The 22,537-nt window shown below is 41.9% G+C and overlaps 2 protein-coding genes across 4 annotated transcripts in view; one reads left to right on the top strand and one right to left on the bottom strand.

Annotated features, from left to right (window-relative positions):
- Window positions 1–13,681, top strand: part of LOC111953086 (zinc finger CCHC domain-containing protein 14) — a 36,770-nt gene extending 23,089 nt beyond the window's left edge. Inside the window, exons 6-13 of one of the 2 annotated variants that reach the window (XM_023972180.2) lie at window positions 462–574; window positions 1,316–1,352; window positions 1,587–1,866; window positions 2,270–2,358; window positions 5,444–5,565; window positions 8,201–8,350; window positions 8,454–9,611; window positions 11,315–13,681. In XM_023972180.2, coding sequence (XP_023827948.1) covers window positions 462–574; window positions 1,316–1,352; window positions 1,587–1,866; window positions 2,270–2,358; window positions 5,444–5,565; window positions 8,201–8,350; window positions 8,454–9,611; window positions 11,315–11,370 — 2,005 coding nt within the window. In that variant the 3' untranslated portion in view covers window positions 11,371–13,681. Of the gene's footprint in view, window positions 1–461; window positions 575–1,315; window positions 1,353–1,586; window positions 1,867–2,269; window positions 2,359–5,440; window positions 5,566–8,200; window positions 8,351–8,453; window positions 9,612–11,314 lie in introns of both variants that reach the window. The other variant, XM_023972179.2, reaches the window with a different exon arrangement.
- On the bottom strand, window positions 13,518–21,685 carry LOC111953087 (microtubule-associated proteins 1A/1B light chain 3B). Of its 2 annotated transcripts, XM_023972182.2 has the most exons (5): window positions 21,433–21,685; window positions 17,022–17,081; window positions 16,583–16,638; window positions 15,413–15,519; window positions 13,518–15,265 (listed from the first exon to the last, which is right to left on the bottom strand). In XM_023972182.2, the coding sequence occupies exons 1-5, from the start codon at window positions 21,470–21,472 to the stop codon at window positions 15,091–15,093; spliced, it is 438 nt and encodes a 145-aa protein (XP_023827950.1). In that variant the 5' UTR covers window positions 21,473–21,685; the 3' UTR covers window positions 13,518–15,090. The 2 variants fall into 2 exon arrangements, with proteins under 2 accessions (XP_023827950.1, XP_023827952.1); XM_023972184.2 differs by lacking the exon at window positions 17,022–17,081 and having other exon boundaries at window positions 21,433–21,683.
- Window positions 21,686–22,537: the final 852 nt, after the last annotated feature.

Raw genomic sequence — 22,537 nt, 5'->3', positions numbered from 1 at the left:
GTATGTGTTGTGATATATATGTTCACTTGATTACAGTGGTACATAGTTAATACTGTATGTGTTGTGATATATATGTTCACTTGATTACAGTGGTAGATAATTAATACTGTATGTGTTGTGATATATAATATGTTCACTTGATTACAGTGGTACATAGTTAATACTGTATGTGTTGTGATATATAATATGTTCACTTGATAACAGTGGTACATAATTAATACTGTATGTGTTGTGATATATAATATGTTCATACTGTATATGTATGATAAGGAGTAACAACCAAGGAGTTACTGTAAATGAGAAAACAAGCCATGCTGTTGTAATGTTGTTGTTGACCTAGTTCTTGGTGTTACTGGCTCTGAGTCAAAGACAACAGATAAGGAGGGAATGAATCATGCCGAGCATTGAATTTAATGTTATCTCATATGTTCACACTTTATGTTCATATGTTCCCTGTGCAGGTGCCTGACAGCGCTTCCAGTTCACATTCTCAAACACTACCGGGCCAGACTCTTCTTCAGCACTACTGCCCCCACCCCCACCGCCACCGTCCCCTCCTTTCTCCCCACTGCAAGTAAGACTCCTGTCCTAACCCTAATCAGAGTTCATGGGACGTATGTGACCCCCTCTCTGATTGGGGTAAAGTAGGGACACTTCATCTTTGGGGTTTGATGGGTGTTGGGATTTCTATTTTAGTGTTGTGTGTGAATTTGGGCTGGCATGTTTGTGTTGGTAGGCCTGGCGACTGCTACTCCTTGTATATAGCTTAATTCTTGAATATTTTTATTCCTTGTGATATTTTATTTTTCGTTGGGAAAGGGCTCGTAAGTAAGCATTTCACAGTAAAGTCTACACCTGTGGTATTCGGCAAATGTGACAAATAAAATTTGATATGATTCGATTTGGTGACCTCATCCTAGAGTGTATTTATAGTTCCGTCCCCCAGGCAGGGAAGTGGGAGACCTGGATGTGTGTCTGGAGCAGCCAGCTATTCCCCCCTTGGCAGATATTAAGAGACCCTTGGGATGCAGTGAAATAAAAATGGCTCTTACTCTGCTGTAATGTGGTACCACCGGCCCCAGTGGCTGTACAGACACTGCTGCAATGTCACACTGCTCTCAAATTAACCTGGACAAACTGGCGACACTCAACTGATATTCAGCTTGTTGCAACTTGCAAAGAGGTCAAGAAGTCAAGAGACAAGAGATTATTACGTTAATTTTGTAAACATGAACTAGCTATTTATAGTATCCTAATATAGAAATTGTTCAATATGTGAATGACTGTGGATCTATGTTTCTTTTTTGTGCTCCAGATCTTGGCTGCCTGCTTCAATACAGAGGAGCCAACAGGTGGTCTCTCCTCGCTAATACACAACGTACTCTTTCACTATGTCTCATATAGACTGTTGCTGCCTATCCAAATCTGCAAATGATGATGATCTAAATATCGGAATTACAATCTTTCCATCCTTTGCAATATTTGTCTCTTCACTGTCCATTTTCTGACATTAACTTTTCCTTATTTTCCCTCCATGTTTCCACTCGTCTTTCATCCCTCCACCCGTTCTCCCTAATTTGTCTCAGGGCTGTGTGTGGTGTGGCCAGTATCCAGCCAGTCATGAGCATTCACAACTCCATTCAGCCTTGCTCTCCAAACCAGCTGCTCCCCCAGGGCACAGTGCCCACCCTTCCCCACGGCAGGGTGGGGGTATCAGGGGGGGACAACGCGCCCTCTCCCAAGCACCTCCAGAATCCTGGCCCTCCACAGATGAGTTGCCCAGAACAGAATGGCATCCTGGACTGGCTGAGGAAACTCCGCCTGCACAAGTACTACCCAGTCTTCAAACAGCTGACCATGGAGGAGGTGGGTGGGCTCTGGGGAAGGGGGGAGTCTCTTATTGGTGGGTTTAGGTTACAGTGGATGAGTGGCATTTAAGACACCTATGGAGCTGTAGACATTAGGGCATAAGGAAAAGTGTGTTTGTTTTGGCTTCTCAAAGAGGCAATTCATTTTGCAGCAATCACAATYCAGATTAAATCARATATTAACAAACAACAACAWRAAAACATGAAAGYATATTTAGAAGCAAGTAGGTGGGACAAGTGCAATATCAATCATACAATTTCACAGTAAGGCTACATGTCAAAGGCTACGTCTAATATTAGAAAGCCCCAACAGTGAGACATTAGAGTAGATCAAACAACAGCTGCTATTTTCCCTATCAGACTCATTCTCCCTCTCTTCAACCTGCTCTGCTTTCCCACAGTTCCTTGGACTCACAGAGGAGGATCTGAACAAGTATGACCTCACCCAGGGAGCCAAGAAAAAGCTGAAGACGCAGCTGGAACTGCAGAAGTGAGTCTAAACCTTGAACCCTGAACCCCCACCCCCTCATCAAGCCCTCTGTCCCCCAGCTCAATAAAAACAGTGACAATCCCAACATACTCCTGTATAGAAACAGGTAGTTCAGAGGGTAATGACATAGATAGATACACAAAAAGGTGCTATCTAGAACCTAAAAGGGTTATTTGGCTGTCCCAATAGGAGAACTCTTTGAAGGACTCTTTTTGGTTCTAGGTAGAACCCTTTTGGTTCCAGGTAGATCTCTTTACACAGAGGGTTCTACATGGAACCCAAAATAGTTCTACCTGGAACCAAAAATGGTTCAACCTGGAACCTTATTTTCTAAGAGTGTAGATAGATAGATAMATAGATAGATCAAATCAGGTCATTGTTATAGAACGGTGCAAAATTCACAGAATTAGGCCAACATTACCTACTATTTCTATTTACAACTAATGTGTCATATTTTTTTTAATTTAAATAGTCATACTTTATCATTTGTGTAGCATGTGTAAAAGGTTAATCTGTTGATGGTATATTTTTTTTAGACATTAACAAAGGAGATTGATCAATGATGTTTTTGTGTGAGGGAATATAGAGTAATAATGGATATTTGGTTATCAATGGTTAACTAGCATGCCAGTGGGGCAGATTGGTTAGCCCAGATAAGTTTACCTAAAGGGGAGATAGAAAGAATCACTCCCCTGGAAAAAACAATCACCTTTTGTAGCGTAGGAGTGTTACTGAGAGAAAAGATTATCACTAAGGCTGTTTCCACTGCTAATATCAACACGTTTCCACTAGTCAGGTTTAGCCAGGTACGACCATGTCCGTTGATTACACGAAGAGGAAAGTTCCTCAGGTGCTTTTCCATAGGTGTGTCTGACAGTGAGCTAAATGGGAGCTTATTCAGGATCACTCTTTCCACTGTCAAGTCTGATTTTCCTTCACCTGGTGATGCAGCTAAATTAACACTATTTTCCCTCTGTAGGCCTATATGGTTGCCCAAAAAACACTCATATGTCATGTCTTCCTTCGTGTGTACCATATTTAGAAGACACATGGACTGCTAACAAAAGTGCTTTTCTATATCAATTCTCTATTGCACCAGGGACAGCAGAAATTAATCTCAGATAACTATTTATCACACGAGTATCTCCATCTCTCTCCCTGATCATACCATGTATATAACCAAATATGAAATATGTCCCAAGGTTGATATGGTATACAGTGCATTTGGAAAGTATTCAGACCCCTTGACTTTTTCCACATTTTGTTACGTTACAGCCTTATTCTAAAATAGATTAAATCGTTTTTTCCCCTCATCAATCTACATACAATGCCCCATAATGACAAAGCAAAAACAGGTTGCTGGAATTTTTAGAAAATGTATTACAAATAAAAAAAACATATCACATTTACAAGTATTCAGACCCTTTACTCAGTACTTTGTTGAAGCACATATGACAAAGATTACAGCCTCGAGTCTTCTTGGGTATGACGCTCCAAGCTTGGCACACCTGTATTTAGGGAGTTTTCCCAATTTTCTCTGCAGATCCTCTCAAGCTTTGTCAGGTTGGATGGGGAGCGACGCTGCACAGCTATTTTCAGATCTCTCCACAGATGTTTGATCGGGTTCAAGTCCGGGCTCTGGCTGGGCCACTCAAGAACATTCAGAGWKTTGTCCCGAAACCACTCCTGCGTTGTCTTGACTGTGTGCTTAGGGTCGTGGTTCTGTTGGAAGGTGACCCTTCTCCCCAGTCTGAGGTCCTGAGTGTTCTGGAGCAGGTTTTCATGAAGGATCTCTCTGTACTTTCCTCAGTTCATCTTTCCCTTGATCCTGACTAGTCTCATAGTCCCTGCCGCTGAACAACATCCCCACAGTATGATGCTGCCACAACCATGCTTCACCATAAGGATGGTGTCAGGTTTCTGCCAGACGTGACACCTGGCTTTCAGGCCAAAGAGTTAAATCTTGGTTCTATCAGACCAGAGAACATTTTGGCAAACTCCAAGCGGGCTGTCATGTGCCTTTTACTGAGGAGTGGCTTCCGTCTGGCCACTCTACCATAAAGGCCTGATTGGTGGAGTGCTGCGGAGATGGTTGTCCTTCTGGAAGGTTCTCCCATCTCCACAGAGGAACTCTGGAACTCTGTCAGCGTGACCATCAGGTTCTTGGTCACCTCCCTGACCAAGGCCCTTCTCCCCTGATTGCTCAGTTTGGCCGGGTGGCCAGCTCTGGGAAGAGTCTTTGTGGTTCCAAACTTGTTCCATTTAAGAATGATGGAGGCCACTGTGTTCTTGGGGACCTTCAATGCCACAGAACTTTTTTGGTACCTTTCCCCAGATCTGTGCCTCGACACAATCCTGTCTAAGTACAATTCCTTCCACCTCATGGCTTGGTTTTTGCTCTGACATACACTGTTAATTGTGTAACCCTATATAGACAGGTGTGTGCCTTTCCAAGTCATGTCCAGTCAATTGAATTTACGACAGGTGGATTCCAATCAAGTTGTAGAAAAATCTCAAGGATYATCAATGGAAACAGGARGCACTTGAGCTCAATTTCGAGTCCCATATCAAAAGGTCTGAATACTTATGTAAATTAGGTATTTCTGTTGTTTTTTTATATCAATGTGCAAAAATTTCTACAAACCTGTTTTCACGTTGTCATTATGGGGTATTGTGTGTAGATTGATGAGGAACATTTATTATTTAATCAATTTTAGAATAAGGCTGTAAGTACCAAAATGTGGCAAAAGGGAAGGGGTCTGAATACTTTCCGAATGCACTGTATGTACTTTATAGTTCAATTAGTGTAACGTGAAGACTGGGGTAGACACATATTACTACATGTCAGACCCTGGTGTGCTTGTGAAATGTTGAGTAGACTAGAGAACCCTCTAGGGTTTCAGTAGTGCTAGTAAAAGACCATCTCAAAGATCTCTCCAGCTTATTTCTTCACCTTCTATAGTAGCTGTCTGGCGCCTGCTTGTCTACTTTATAATTATTTTGATTGGCTGTGATGATATTCCCCTCGGTTATGCTGTTTTGTGTCTGTGTGATGACTGACTGTGTGTGTTTGTGTTGTCAGTAGGGAGAAGATGGAGAAGAGGTATTTGATGTCCCAGTTCCCTGTGTCCTGTAGTGGCATCGCCAGGGTTACTCCATCCAGCCACATTGGTCCAGTGGAACAAGTCCACTCCAGCAACAACACAGGTAACTCTTCTAACATGCTGACTACACCGGCATCGTGCGCATGTTGATTTTGTCTGTCCCCACCAGACGTGATCATGACACGCAGGTTAGGTTAAAATGCCAAAATCAGCTTTGAATCAATTATATTAATTTCGGGGAAGGTCAATGCGCATATGAAACATTCATGGATATTTGTCCTGGGAGATGAACATTGGGTTATTTTACTTGACATGCATGTGGTCCTCTTTTTAGCTGGTTCATTGTAGAATTTTGACCCGGAGTCATACAAAATTGTGTGTTTCTTTACTCCGATGATAAATCCACAGATAAAAAGGGAAACCTAGTTAGTTTTTAGTTAGTTATCTTGAATTAATCTCTCCTCGTTGGTCTGTCAAGCGTCCATGTGGGATTGTATCTTCCTGATATCCAATAAGAAGTGGACTTGCAGCGCGTGTCGCCTCTCCAATAGAGCCAAGTTATATTTTAGCGCTTGACTACGCAGACGGTGTGAGCGGTGTGGGTGAAATGATTGAATAGCATTAATGTGTAAATGTATTTTGCAACGCTCGCACATGCAACGTGGCTGATATGGTTTGTATGTAACTCCTCTGGCATTGTACACTTTCAATACAAGTAAACTAGACACTTGATACAGGTCATTCAAAGGCATCTGTTCTGTACTGTGCTCCATGAACATGTAAACTGTACACAAAGACTTAAATAAAGGTTCATTACAAAGGTAATCCTCCAAAGTACACCTTCTCAACGTTATCTATAGAACGTGATACTGCACGTAACCTGTACGCCAGGGTTCCCCAACTGATTTTATTTGCTGCCCCACAAAAAAAAAGAAGAGAAATGTATTTTTTAATTTTTTATTGTTGTACAGCTCCAAGTGATTTTAATTTGGGAAATCTATTCCAAAGTATTCCCACGCATAATAGAGAGATATACAGTGCATTCGGAAAGTATTCAGACCCCTTGACTTTTTCCATATTTTGTTACCTTACAGCCTTATTCTAAAATGGATTAAATGTTTTTTTCCCCTCATCAATCCACACACAATACCCCATAATGACAAAGCAAAAACAGCTTTTTAAAAACAGAAATATCACATTTAAATAATTATTCAGACCCTTTACTCAGTGCTTTGTTGAAGCACCTTTGGCAACAATTACAGCCTTGAGTCTTCTTGTGTCACGGCCGTCGTCTAGGTGGAAATGACCGGACCAAAGTGCAGCGTGGTGAGCGTACATTTTATTTTATTTAGAATGTCGCCAACAAAACAAGAAACAAATAAACGACCGTGAAGCTTACTAGGGCTATAGTGCCACTAACAAAGTCAGCTACCCACAAACACCAAAGGGAAAAGGCTGCCTAAGTATGATTCCCAATCAGAGACAACGATAGACAGCTGTCCCTGATTGAGAACCATACCCGACCAAAACATAGAAATACAAAACATAGAAATAAAGAAACTAGAATGCCCACCCCAGTCACACCATGGCCTAACCAAAATAGAGAATACAATCCTCTCTATGGCCAGGGCGTGTCATCTTGGGTATGACGCTACAAGCTTGGCATACCTGTATTTGGGGAGTTTATCCCATGCTTCTCTGCAGATCCTCTCAAGCTCTGTCAGGTTGGATGGGGAGCGTCGCTGCACAGCTATTTTCAGGTCTCTCCAGAGATGTTTGATCGGGTTCAGGTCCAGGCTCTGGCTGGACCACTCAAGGACATTCACAGTCCCTGCCACTGAAAAACATCCCCACAGCATGATGCTGCCACCACCATGCTTCACCGTAGGGATGGTGCCAGGTTTCCTCAAGACATGACGCTTGGCATTCAGGCCATATAGTTCAATTGTGGTTTCATCAGACCAAATCATATTTTTTCTCATGGTCTGAGAGTCCTTTAGGTGCCTTTTGGCAAAGGAGTGGCTTCTGTCCGTCCACTCTACCATAAAGGCCTGATTGGTGGAGTGCTGCGGAGATGGTTGTCCTTCTGGAAAGTTCTCCCATCTCCACAGAGGAACTCTGGAGCTCTGTCAGAGCGACCATCGGGTTCTTGGTCACCTCCCTGACCAAGGCTCTTCTCCCCCGATTACTCACTCTGGGCGGGCAGCCAACTCTGGGAAGAGTGTTGGTGGTTCCAAACTTGTTCCATTTAAGAATGATGGAGGACCCTGTGTTCTTGGGGACCTTCAATGCTGCAGAAATGTTTTGTTACCCTTCCCCAGATCGGAGCTCGGAGCGCTACGGACAATTCCTTCTACCTAAATTGTAAAAATGCCTACAAACCTGTTTTCTCTTCGTCATTATGGGGTATTGTGTGTAYATTGATGAGGGAAAAATTAAATTTGATCTATTTTAGAATAAGGCTGTAACGTAACAAAATGCGGAAAAAGTCAAGGGGTCTGAATACTTTCTTAATGCACTGTATGTGATCGTATAGAAATATAAACATGGTTTGAAATTATTATGGTTTAGTCAAATATTATATCTGCTCGTGGTCAATTTGCAGTCTACAAATTATTTGTAATTATGTTCCGGTCCCCTAACCATCTGGTCAAGAAGAAATCAGCCCACGTGAATCTAGTTGATGATCCCTGCTGTACGCTTCAGCTTCATTTAGCCTACATGTGTTCTGTGTTCAGAGCTACATGTGGAGGTAGAGACGGGCATGCACCCTCTCCCCCGGGACAGCAGCTCCTCCTCAGGTTATTCCAGCTCTTCCTCCAGCCCCATTACCCCTCTGTGTCTGTCCCGGGAAGGGGCCTTCGACAGGGCCAAGGAGCCACACAGACGTGAGTCCCCCTCCCTCTTTCAGCAGTCATGCTAATTTAAAAGCAGGGTATATCAGTAATAACAGTTTATCTCTGATAACAGTTTGTTCTGTCTCCCATCCAGGTATGGGGTCAGGACTAGACCTCGCAGAGAAGGACAGGACATGTGTTCTCCTGAACCCCACCGTTACAACAGGTCCTAGTCGGCCCACTGCTCAGGTTCTTCCCGTGCAGAATGATCCTACTCCCTGCCCCTCCCACATTGGCCTTCCTCCACCCTCCTTGCCCCTACTGTCACCAAGACGCATCCTGGGTTCCCCCCGTAAGTCCCGGCCCCCTCCCCTTTGCCCTAATGAGCGGGCCAAACCCCTGGGTTCAGGCGTAGCTGTTGGGGTGCGTCTGGAGAGCCTGTTCCCTGGCCTGAGTGTGGACAGTGTGGGGTTCCCTCCCCTCCACCAGGATTCTGCTGGGCCCCAGGGGCCCTCTGGGGTCACCATGCTGCGCTCCCTTCCAGGCCTGATGGTGGAGACCAGCACCGCCCTCACCACCACCTCCAACACCCTGCACCACGTCTCACACCCCCCTCTACACCTACAGGTGTCCCCCTCCTTACCCCGTGCTGGACACTACCCTTACCCGTCTTCCTCRGCCTCCTCTTCCTCGTTATCTCCCTCCTTTAAGTCAGCCTTCCCATCTGTGAGTGGCATTCCCATGGGAACCGTGAGCAGCGTTCCCATAGCAGCGGTGCCAGGCAACACCTATTGTGTCAACAGTAGCGCTGCTGTCCTGCCAAGCTCCAGTCCCACTTCCATGGAGAACAGTGGCTACACCGTCGCCTCTGGCTCCACCCCAAGCCCCTCTGTGTGCGTGTGRAGCTCCTGTGGTTGCAGTGGGAACTGTGGTTCCTACGGGGCCCTCCCGGCCAGCTACGCAGGGTACTTCCAGCACCCCTTCTCAGGGACGTCAGTGTTCACCCTGGGTCCCCTGCTTCACCTCAGTCCCCTGCTGGCTGGGAGCAGTACTGCCTTCCCCTACCCCCTGGTGGCACAACCCCTCTACAACAGCAGCATGTCTCACAGCCATGCCACACAGGGGCAGCAGGGGCTGGTCCTGCCCCCCATGCAGGGCTTTCTGGGGGCCGGGGCCAACATGTATCAGCATCATGGAGTGGTGGGGAACGGAGGGCACAAGAAGCCAGGGAGCCTGTCCTGCTACAACTGTGGGGTCATCGGCCATCGGGCACAGGAATGCAAGCAGCCACCCATGGACGCTGCTCAGCAAGGTATAAAGTAGAAACCGTACAGCTACTGCAAGAAATATTGTAATTCTATGATWAAAAATACYTACAGTACCAGTCAAAAGTTTGGACACACCTACTCATTCAAGGCTTTTGATTTTTTTTTATTATTTTCTACATTGTAGAATAATAGTGAAGACATCAAAACTATGAAATAACACATATGGAATCGTGTAGTAACCAAAAAAGTGTTAAACAAATAAAAATATATTTTATATTTGAGATTCTTCAAAGTAGCAACCCTTTGCCTTGATGGCAGCTTTGCACACTCTTGGCATTCTCTCAACCAGCTTCATGTGGAATGCTTTTCCAACAGTCTTGAAGGAGTTCCACATATGCTTGGCACTTGTTGGCTGCTTTTCCTTCACTCTGCAGTCCAACTCATCCCAAACCATCTCAATTGGGTTTAGGTCGGGTGATTGTGGAGGCCAGGTCATCTGATGCAGCACTCCATCACTCTTCTTCTTTGTCAAATAYCCCCTACACAGCCTGGAGGTGTGTTTTGGGTCATTGTCCTGTTGAAAAACAAATGATAGTCCCAGTAAGCGCAAACCAGATGGGATGGCGTATCGCTGCAGAATGCTGTGGTAGCCATGCTGGTTAAGTGTGCCTTGAATTCTAAATAAATCACAGACAGTGTCACCAGCAAAGCACCATCACACCTCCTCCATGCTTCACAGTGGGAACCACACATGCAGAGATCATCCGTTCACCTACTCTGCGTCTCACAAAGACACGGTGGTTAGAACCAAAAATCTCTAATTTGGACTCATCAGACGAAAGAACATATTTCCACCGGTCTAATGTCCATTGCTCGTGTTTCTTGGCCCAAGCAAGTCTCTTCTTCTTATTGCTGTCATTTAGTAGTGGTTTCTTTGCAGCAATTCGAACATGAAGGCTTGATTCACACAGTCTCCTCTGAACAGTTGATGTTGAGATGTGTCTGTTACTTGAACTCTGTGAAACATTTATTTGGACTGCAATCTGAGGCTGGTAACTCTAATGAACATATCCTCTGCAGCAGAGGTAATTCTGGGTCTTCCTGTGGCTGTCCTCATGAGAGCCAGTTTCATCATAGCGCTTGATAGTTTTTGCGACTGCACTTGAAGAAACTTTCAAAGTTCTTGAAATTTCCMGATTGACTGACCTTCATTTCTTAAAGTAATGATGGACTGTCGCTTCTCTTTGCTTATTTGAGCTGATCTTGCCATAATTTCGACTTGGCCTTTTACCAAACAGGGCTGTCTTCTGTATACCACCCCTACCTTGTCACAACACAACTGATTGGGTCAAACGCATTAAGAAGGAAAGAAATTCCACAAATTAACTTTTAACAAGGCACACCTGTTAATTGAAATTAATTCCAGGTGACTACCTCATAAAGCTGGTTGAGAGAATCCCAGAGCTGTCATAAAGGCAAAGGGTGGTACTTTGAAGAATCTCAAATATAAAATATATTTTGATTTGTTTAACACTTTTTTGGTTACTACATGATTCCATATGTGTTATTTAATAGTTTTGATGTCTTCACTATTATTCTACAATGTAGAAAATAGTAAAAATAAAGAAAAAGCCTTGAATGAGTAGGTGTGTCCAAACGTTTGACTGGTACTGTATATTTTTTAATATCTACAGAAACCTCTTAGGGAACTTGACATATTGACCGTAATTGGTATTTTGTTTTTCAGGCACATTTCGGCTGAAGTATGCTCCTAAATCAGACAGCCAGGACTCAGGGGACTAAGAAAAACTCCTGTGATCTCACTCTTGCGCACATCAGCACCTTATGTTCCTCAGATTGGAGGAGCTCCTTTCATTAACGTGACTCTTTGAACACCAGTCACAGTTTTGATGGTAGGCTGGTGAATGGTGGCCACTCAACTCAACTTAGATTCTTGCTTGAGACCATGAAGAAAGTGAAATTATAGAGTCAATTTGGAGGGTGCTATTTTTTWAATATATTTTTTAATTTTTACCTTTATTTAACTAGGCAAGTCAGTTAAGAACAGATTCTTGTTTTCAATGACTGCCTAGGAATAGTGGGTTAACTGCCTTGTTCAGGGGCAGAACCACAGATTTGTATTAGTTCCAGTCCATCTATAACAGATGATTTTGGTCAAAGGAAAAAATAGAAATATGACAAAACTCCTCACGCTACTCGGGTCACACCTCAGTGTCACTCAGTTCTGTAGCCAGACCCAACCCTTTCAAAACAAGTCATGTACTGTTCTAAGACAAGATGGCCTTTTAAGTTGCTCTGGAGAAGAAAGGTGGATGTATATCTGAGAGAATGATGTGTGAATGTAAAGACATAAGATGACTGCCAAATAATGCACATTGACTGACTGTCTGCCAAATCCTCCTCCTCTGGAACAAAGCATGTCTCTGAGGAAACCAGGAAATAAACAAGGAAGTACTTCTGTCATTTCCCTTTGTGTTGCCAGACAGCACAGGGGAAGAGGAAGTGAAACAAACAAGTGCTTTATTCAACAAATCATTCACTGTGGGTACTTAGCCCTGTACAGTGCAGGTATTAATGATGAAAAGAAACAGATGGTGCCAGCGTTACTAAGATGTGCCATTGATATTGTTTTGTGCCGAACTGCCTGGAAATGATTCCAAACTTGTTTAATCGTTTAGAAGTTGGAGCAGTCTAATTGTTATAATCACTGCCCAAAATGGGTGGTGGTGAAATGTAAGGGGATCCTTTTTGAGAAAGATTTGATATTGAATGTGTCAGTGAATGTCTCCTTAAGTTGCCACCATGGTGTGGCATGTGAAGCACTTTTATGAGACTGGCTGGTCCCAGGCCATTGGATGTGAGTGTGACATGAGGACAGTGGTCCTCAAGGATGGACAAGTTATTATAGGTTTGTTGTTTTGCACTGGAGTGTCCCTAGCCAGGTATGGAGGACACAATTCAGTCATAAGGGACATTTCTTTGATAATGATCATATGTACCAATAAACACTTGCACCGATTGCTTCCAATAGATAGTCAAGACTTCGACAAAATCAGGATCCACTTGGAGTTCCATTCTGGTGGATGTGATATTTGTAGGAAAGGATCAGGAAGTGGTCACTGAAGATCAAGGAATTGTAGGACAATCCAGGATTGTATCTTGACTATCTGTACAGTATTGCATGTCAGGGACTGTTGTCAAAAATGTTTTGACCACATCCATGCTGTTTCTGGTCTAGGTCTCATGGGAGTAAGAGAGTTTACAGTAGGCACATTACGGCTGCAGAGCAAACATGATTCTCTGGTGGTTCATTTGTTTTTACACTGTTCTGTAACATTGTGCTTAGTTAATACACCCTGGTTCATGCTGCAAACATTTTGTGTAAACCAATTTGATTTATAATCATGTCTTTATATCATTAAATAGTGAAATTATTGACCATGGGAAATCACATTTGTGCACTAAGCTGTACATCCTGGATGCCTTAGCAAACCTGCATGGTACAATCATTTACTAAAGAAAATGTATGTCCATAATAAAATGATACTGCATTTTTGCTTCTGGAACCATTTCAGGTTACTTTGTTCCAATGAGATTCTTGTCAAACATATAATTAGCTAGTATTATTTGACTGTAACGTAGCCATTTTCTTAGTCAATAGCTATGCATGTTGTTTGATTTAAAAGGTGTTTTAAAACAGTTGGTATTATTGTGAAGCAGATTTGAACTTGAAGGGCAGATCCTGTATTATTTTTTTTATGTCAGATTTTTGTATCATATGGTGTAGTGTGTTTTAAGATTTGCTTGTTTTATATACTGCATGAAAAACATTGTAAAAAGCATTTTGTTTTCTGATATCATAATTTCATTGGCAACACAGTGTCTAATAGCAGCATAGGTGTTCTAGATGGGGAACACACCACAGAAACTTATACATCGTTTTTTTTATTCATAAAATACCAACATAAATACAAGAAAAGGTTGTGTAATACTGCTGTAAATATGAAGAATGCAAGTGGCAAACACAGGAGAATGCAGAGGAACATTGGGTTGATAACTGTACCATTCCTCTGTCATTAAACCCTCAAACTGATCATAGAATCATTCTTATTCATTATGCACAAGTATAGCATATGGACATTTGTACAACGAAGCAAAATCACATTGAATGAAAACAAAATAAAGATGAACTGCCAAAAATCCTGACATAAAAAGGCATCTAACATTTAAAACAGTTGAGAGGACAGCGAGAGGGAAGAGGACAGCGAGAGGGAAGAGGACAGCGAGAGGGAAGAGGACACAAGTCAGCACACATTATAAAGGCGTAAATAACCCTCTATTAAACAAATGGAATATTCTAAAAGTGTGATGCCACCCAGAGATGAGCTCTGTCCAGAGCCCTAGGGCAGGTCTAGGTGGGGGAGAGATGGACAGACCCAGTCCTAACTGGCCACATCAGTGACCCTTTCAACATACAAATGCAATTCCATCATCATGTCCTATCATAGTGTTCAAGGTCAGTTTATTATTCCTTTCATTTGTCCAATATCTGTACACAGAGGCAAATCTCTTTTTACAATCATCATAGCAGGTTTTCGGTAGCATAGCATTTTTTAACCAAGAGTCCCTCACATCTCTTCTATGTGGAGACATTTACGACAAAGGCAGGGAAATAAAAACATATTTGAAAAAGGACCTTTGTTTTCATTAAGGAGAAAATTGTACTTATCTCTGAACCCATAACCATTATAAAGACAGGGGGAGGTGAATGCTAAACTGAACACACATTAACATGTAAGCCTTAAAAACTATAGTTTGCCTAGAATTGGACGAAAGTAAAGACTAAAACGGAAATAGAAACAGTAATTTTGTCACAGCGGTTAAGACTTGGCCTAAGTCACCCATCACAGGAGACTTTACCACATGATGACACATGTTGTGGCAGTAATGTCCCATGTCAGTCAAACTGGATTCAACTAAACTGTTACAAAATTCCTCAGCAGCTGTTGTGATTGAAGCTTCATCCAAAAGACTGAGCTCATTCAAGTTTAGCAAACCCAACCAGTGGAAAAGAAAAGATGGGGTTTGCTGTATCTGAACTCAACCGTGATGGACTCAAGCAGGGATTTAACATGTAAAATGTTTGAAACTTGTGCGAGCGAACTCAAGCTGAACTGGCAATCATCTCTGCTATACTAATCCATCCTATACAACAAAACCCAAACAAACTATTTAATCCCTTTCCCTAAACACATGGCTGAATGTATGGATAAGGGGCAGAGTATGAGAAGGTGCAGGATAGGGCTTTTAATATCTATAAGGGGCCCTTTAGCACATGGGAGGAGAGGTCGGCTGGTTCCTATGGTCTTGGTTAAGGTTGTAAAGCAAGCATGGGTTGGAGAGAAGGCAGGGGGATAGGTCTGTATTTAGGAACGAAGGATCAGGGAGGGAGGGTGGTAGATAGTATCAATGTCCGAGTGCTGGCGTGGTGGTGGGAGGCTGTTACTGGGGGGCCATGGTTCCGAAGGTCTCCTGCGAGGCATACACCATGTAGAGGAAGCCATCGTCGTCCTTCTCGCGCTCGTACACCTCAGCGATGGCTGCCGACACGGACACCATGCTGTGGCCGTTCACCAGCAGGAAGAAGGCCTGGTTGGAGTTCAGCTGGAGGCGCCTCCTGGTGGGACAAAGATACATGGACAAAGAGTTCAGCACATCAGATCCACACATTGGTAGAAGTATATTTGCTGTAGTGAGTGCCTGATAAATGAATGTAAGTAAATACAGAGAAGGTAGAGGATAACGTAACATCATGAAAGAGCACCTGATGATTTTGATCAGTTCACTCATGTTGACATGGTCAGGAACCAGGAACTTGGTTTTATCCAGGATGGGCAGCTGCTTCTCTCCCTTGTATCTCTCAATGATGACCTGAAAGGAAGCAGAGGAAACATCTTGTTAAAGAGCTCACTGTCCCCACAGCACATCTTGCTAGAAGGAGTCACATTACCAAGACCATAGAAATAGAATGGGCTCCGGAACCTCTAACCCTTGCGATTTGACTGGTAAACTCATGTGTACACCCGCAATGGCTGCCTAGTATTGTGATGTAATAATTTCCATGGTAATGTATTTTTTGTAATGTCAGTTGAGTCAACAAATCACAGCACATATTGATGGGTACACTTCCTTCTATAATTTCCAGCTTTGCTCCTCGCAATGACCGCCATCACAATGCCATCATTGACTTGAATGGGGACGCCCATTCTATTTCTATGACCAAGACACAGCTAGTGTCAGTCAGAGGGGGAGGGGACATTACCAAGACACAGCTAGTGTCAGTCAGAGGGGGAGGGGATATTACCAAGACACAGCTAGTCAGAGGGGGAGGGGCATTACTCAGAATTTTGGGTCACCTGGACAGACAAAGGTAAGGATCAGGAAGTGGTCATGTACTGTAACTGAGGCCCTTTCAGTCAGTCAGAGTGTGTGTGGAGGAGAGAGGCAGCAGATGGAAGGTTAGAGAGATATTCAATCTGATATGTGGTCTGTTTGGGTCCTGACACATGGCTAACACCGAGACGGTTCCATACCCTTCTACCTATTCTTCATGAGAATATCTGTTAGGAAGGATAACCTCTGTTGAGGAAAGCATTGGATGGGTCTGTATTTAGGAGTACTCTATCCCAATTTATAAACTGGGTGTTTCGAGCCCTGAATCCTGATTGACTGACAGCCGTGGTATATCAGACCATATACCACGACAAAACATGTATTTTTACTGCTCCAATTAAGTTGGTAACCAGTTTATAATAGCAATAAGGCACTTCTGGGGTTTGTGGTAATAGCTGTATCTGGGCACTCCGCATTGCGTCGTACATAAGAACAGCCCTTAGCCGTGGTATATTGGCCATACACCACATCCCCTCGTGCCTTATTGRTTAAGTATATTATATCTTTGCATGGTTGTGGTGGTAATAGATCTGATACTAACCGGGATCTTGTTGGGGTGCTGCTCTCGGATCAGTCGTACATCATCTACTCTCTGCTCTGTGGACACAAGGAAGAGAGAACAGGTGAGATGACAAAACAACTATCAGACTATCTGTTCTATATCCCATCTGCCTTTCACACAGGTAACTCAAAGGAAAAATATGTTGCCCATTTATCTCAAACCCCCTATGGTTATAGACAATACAATCAGTGCAGCAAACCAGGTGACGAATCAACTCAGACCATGAATGAAACAGCAAGTGAACATAATATTTTCTAAACTAATCCCGTCCTGCTGAACTTTGCAACTCGGTGGCCATTTGCAACAAGGCCAAAACAACGGTTTCCATGGCACCAGATAAGGCCTTGGGCCCCTTTGTTTACACACAAACCCTGGGTCAGTTTTGACTGATGGACAGAAGAAACAACACCACAAGTACCTGGAAGGATGGACCTCTTGATCCCAATTGCTCCACTAAAATGTTCATATTTAGGCAATTCTATCCAGAAATACACAAGAGACAGATTTTTACAGGAATAATAATTCACTTTGCGCTTAAGTAAATACAATAGACTTAAAGAGACAGTTCAGACAAATTGTTTTCTCAGAGGAGTCTTTTATAGTCAAATATTGTATATAAATTCATTCATATGATTATATAAAGGCTGAAGGCTAAAAACAGCCTTTACTATATCTAGGCCTACACTGAGTGTACAACATTATGAACACCTTCATACTATTGAGTTGCACCCCCTTTTGCCCTCATAACAGCCTCAATTCTTCAGGGCATGGACTCTACAAGATGTTGAAAGTGCTCCACAGGGATGCTTGTCCATTGTTGACTCCAATGCTTCCCACAGTTGTGTCAAGTTAGCTGGATGTCCTTTGGGTGTCGGACCATTCTTGATACACACTGTTGAGAGTGAAAAACCCAGCAGCGTTGCAGTTCTTGACACACTCAAACCGGTTCGCCTGGCACCTACTACCATACCCTGTTCAAAGGCACTGAAATATTTTGTCTTGCCCATTCACGCTCTGAATGGCACACATACACAATCCATGTTTAAATTGTCTCAAGGCTTAAAAATCTTTCTTTAACCCGTCTCCTCCCTTTCATCTACACGGATTGAAGTGGATTTTACCAGTTAAATGTAATTAAATGTTGTCGAAAATGTAATCTACGTAATCCCCAAAAGTAATTATTTATCATGAGGGCCATAAACAATAACTAGTAATGCTGCATACTCAAAGATAGGTTAAAATCTCACCTTTCTGACAAAAATAGTTATAAATTGCTGAGATGTAGTCACTTTTGAGGACACAAGCTCAAGTACACAATACAAATAGGATTTTATTATCCTATTATTCAACTATTCAACAAAACTGTATGAATAAGGCGAAATCTTATAGTTAGTCGTTTTATAATTTGATTATGCTATATTTAGAAAGTATATAAGTCTATATATATATTTTTTTTTTTACTTGAGTTTATTTATAAAATACTTTCTTAACTCCATTTCTTGAACTGCATTGTTGGATAAGGGCTTGTAAGTAATCATTTCATGGTAAGGTCTACTACTGTATTCGCCGCATGTGACAAATACAATTTGATTAAAATACTGTCAAAAGTACTGATTTGTAATAGACTGTCATAGTCGCAATTAAAAAAGTAAACATTGGCCGTTGATTACATCACTTTTTCCCCACATGGGGTACCGCCCATTTTCTCAGATAACACATGAACTAGAATGATGCTGTGAACTCAGCACGTTCCTAGTGTGGAGGACGACCTCCCTGCAAAAAAAATGTTATCCACCAAGTTATCAATAAAATGTGGTTTTGAGCAATGTAAGTAAAGAAAACTGACCCAGAAGTGTTTTTCTGTTGTAGAGTTGTGTATAGTTGTTTAAGGTTCCAAACATATGTCATTTTCTTATTAACCCATCTAGTGACTAAATGACAGCATAGGTTTCAAGTATCATGCTAGCTAGTCTTGTTGTTAGCCTGGGAGAAGTTCCAGGAGGGACGGGTGGGACGAAAGCAACAACGTAAACTGATGACCTGGAATAAAATAAAAACACATTTAACAACAGGCCATTGTCTCTAATTCATATTGCTTTTATAATGTTAGCAAAATATCAAGAAGGGACTGAATGTTTGAAAACGATAAATTACATTATGCCTTATAATTATGCCTTAATGGATCAGCTTCTCACATAAGCTTTTGTCGACAGGTTAGTTGTTAAAAATATCTCCTCTTACATTCCCATTAAAGTGAGATGAGAATATGATAGTTAATATAGCTATTATTTGATCCATTTTAGTCTGATTAATATTGTAAAGGCAAAATATTGTGGTTGCTCAACATTGCAATGTTAACACACGGTTAATTTTCTTAAAATGTGAAACCTAGAGAATTCATTATTAAAATGTACAAAAACATGAAATGATGGCTGATAATACAGCTAAAACAGATATTGTGCACTTCTCGCCCAGCCTGTTCTCAGATTAGACATAATAGTTACTGTAAATCCAGGACACACAAATTAGTATGATATGTTTGGTATGGTTAGGCTGCTATTTAGGTAATATTCTGAATGGAGTTATTTTTAACTGTAGGATGAGAAAGCGCATGCACTGCAGCCTCAATTAGCCTAGCTAGATAACGTTAGCTAGCTTAKCTAGCTTTTCCCGGTCTGATGAAGTCAAGACAGGTACTACTTAATAATTTTTGATAAATAACCTAGCTATGGCAGCTATTAGTCTACTATAGCTGTGAGTAGGCCCCACTTGCTAGAGCGGCACCTCTCTGCCTCCTCTCGCGCAATATCAGCGCCGCTTAATAAAGTAGCTTTAAAAATTACTTTTCTGCTGCTTTCCTCACTCAGATTGGACCGGGTCTGGATCCAATCAGGTCCATACGGAATGGGTCTAGTTGTCCTCGGGTCCGTTTGGAACGGGTCTCTATATTTAGAAAATGTATTTATACATATCAGGTCTGAGTAGGAAAGCCCCAGGTCCAAAAGACCTCTACCCCTAACTTGAACCCTTTTAGCTAACCCTTTCCTTAACCATTTTAGCTAACCCTTCCCCTAACCCTTTAACTYAACTCCTTAACACTAACCCATCCAACGTTAGCCAGCTAGCCAACGCCAGCAGGTAGCCTAGTGGTTAGAGCGTTGGGCCAGTAACCGAAAGGTTGCTAGATCGAATCCCCGAGCTGACATGGTAAAAATCTGTCGCTCTGCCCCTGAACAAGGCAGACTGTTCCTAGACCGCCAGTTAAATAAGAATTTGTTCTTAACTGACTTAAATATTAAATATTTTTTTTATTGTTTTCTTTTAATTAACGCCACCTAGCCAACGTTAGCCAGCTAGCTAGAATTCGTAATATATCATACGTTTTGCTGATTCATTTATTTATTTTTCCTTTATTTAACTAGGCAAGCCAGTTAAGAACAAATTCTTATTTACAATGACAGCCTACCCAGGCCAAACCTAGACGACGCTGAGCCAATTATGAACCGCCCTATGGGTCTCCCAATCACAGTCGGATGTGATGCAACCTGGATTCGAACCGAAAGATGCAGTGACACCTCTTGCACTGAGAGGCAGTGTCTTAGACCACTGCGCCACTTGGGACCTCAGTGGTTAGAGCGTTGGGCCAGTAACCGAAAGGTTGCTAGATCGAATCCCCGAGCTGACAAGGTAAAAATCTGTCGTTCTGCCCACAAGTCATATAATATAAATCACAACATATCATACTGAATGCAAAACATAACATAACATATCATACTGAATGCAACAATAATTTCAACTAATTTGCCCTAGAAATGAAATTACAGGTAGAGGTCCCAAACTGTCTGAGTAAAAAACAAGAAGTGTTACTTTCGTCCAGGTTCTCCCTACTGTGGCAACAAATGTTTTTTTTTTTCAAAATGGGGTCGCGGGTCCAAAAAGTTTGGGAATCCCTGAGTTAGGATAATTAGGTTAAGATTAAGAAAGGGGTTAGGGTTCGCTGAAAAGCTCTCCTAACCTGCTATGAAAACTAACGTCCGGTCGTAGCTGTACTCCATCTAGTCACATCACAACCCTAAACAAGGGACCTTATCTCAGACGCAAAACCGTATTGAACATAAAGGCTTATTGACAGAAAGCGAAATTTACACGACAATCCATATTTAGTTTGTTATCCAGGTCTACATGACAATGTTACAGTTAGCCTACAGACATTTGTTTTTGGCCCCTTCCCCCAAGGCCCTTTTTTCACCTCCGCAATCCGTCCCATCCCATCCCCCAATTCTGCAGCGCACTTCCCTGCATTTCGAGAAGAGCAATAGGCCTATGTAGCCTACTTGTTTTGTTTTTTTTAAACAACCCTTTCACAAACAAATTGAGCTCAACAGAATCCGATTATCGTTTCGCTGTCATTGACATACATTTTACAGAGACAGACATTGTAGGCTAAAGCCTACCAACTAAACACAACACCAATATTTACTCAGTCTATTCGGATTGCATAACATGACCCACTGTTGAGGATATAACCTTTTTTATTAGCCTAGATACAGCCACCACCCTTAATTATCACGAATTTGTCGCTTTGAAAAGCCAAGTGATAGGCCTATATTAAATCAAACGAATTATCTTCCAAATGTGTACCTAGAATGTTTATTGCCTTTGGCGTCTGGTCGAAGTTGAACTGATTAACTATTCAGACACTAGGGGAAATTGGGAAACCATCTGTTTTCCACATAAAAGCTAACATTACGAAACAGTTACTAATTGAAATAACGATATAATCTATAAAATCTGATTCCAATGTTAAAATTTGCTGTGTTAGTACATACCAAATGTCCTCCTTTGTTTGAATGTCTTCTCTGAAGGCATATTTCACGCAGGTCAAACTGTTTCGTAAATGAGGCAAAAGATGCCTGTAAGAATGGTAAATATATTTCAACCGTAAGCGATTTAAACTGTTGGGCGATCCAAGACCAATTTTTTGTAAGAATAACAAATTATTTTACTCCTTTGATGTCGTTCGACTCCTTCCTTGCTATCTGCTGCGGAGTCTACAGCAAAACAAACCAGTCAGCTGATACTTGACGTCATTGAAAGTGAGAGATTACCCTGGTTCAGGCCTGGAGTGAATAATCTGGCTAACGAACAATTCGACTCAAATTTGGCCTACTGATATAATTAGATAAGGCTTACTGTACTTCAAGGCAACAGGTTTGATAAACTAATGCGTTATTAGTTGTTATGAACATGTAGGAGCCCTTATAATGTCTTATTGAAATATGTAAAAGGTCTGTAATATGTTAAACATGTCCATGCACATTTTTCAAAAGACAGAAAATAGTTGTTATTTAGACAGGGCTGTTATGAAAGTAGTAAATAAGTAAATAAGCTTCAGCAGTGAGTGAGTCACTACAATATTTTTTTGCTCACAATTAGACAAACCCATTGTCCAAATTAGACAAACCTGTTGTCTCAGTCTCTCACAACATAATTATTATTTGTTGTTTCAATAGAGTGAAAGCTTAAATTTGTTACACAGGTTTAAAAAAATGTTGGTAGCATTGCAATTTCAAAAAGTGTCCATAATATATCTGCAGTAAATCGTGTAATGTTTCACAGTATTACTTACCAGCCAGTGTTGTGATTTCCCTGTGATATTCACCTATTGATTTCTCGCATGGGAGCACAGCATCTGTTGTCAAAATGGGAAGGCTGTTTTTACTTTGTGGCTGTTTATCTAGTGGAAATCGGGTTAAGTGGCCAATGTAAAAATCGCTGTTTGTTCAATTTAAGTTTATGTGTGAAAACAAGCACTGACTAGGTAAGGGAATCATTGTACCATCTAAATCACTGTGAAATATATTTTCAACAACAAAAAATATAGTTTATACAGCTGTTTGAAGCTGGTGGAAAGTAAAAGGGAGACATGAGTTC

Source organism: Salvelinus sp. IW2-2015, linkage group LG26, assembly GCF_002910315.2.
Source record: "Salvelinus sp. IW2-2015 linkage group LG26, ASM291031v2, whole genome shotgun sequence".
NCBI lineage: Eukaryota > Metazoa > Chordata > Actinopteri > Salmoniformes > Salmonidae > Salvelinus > Salvelinus sp. IW2-2015.
The sequence above is the reverse complement of the archived record's forward strand: the minus strand, read 5'-3'. Positions and strand labels throughout refer to the sequence as shown.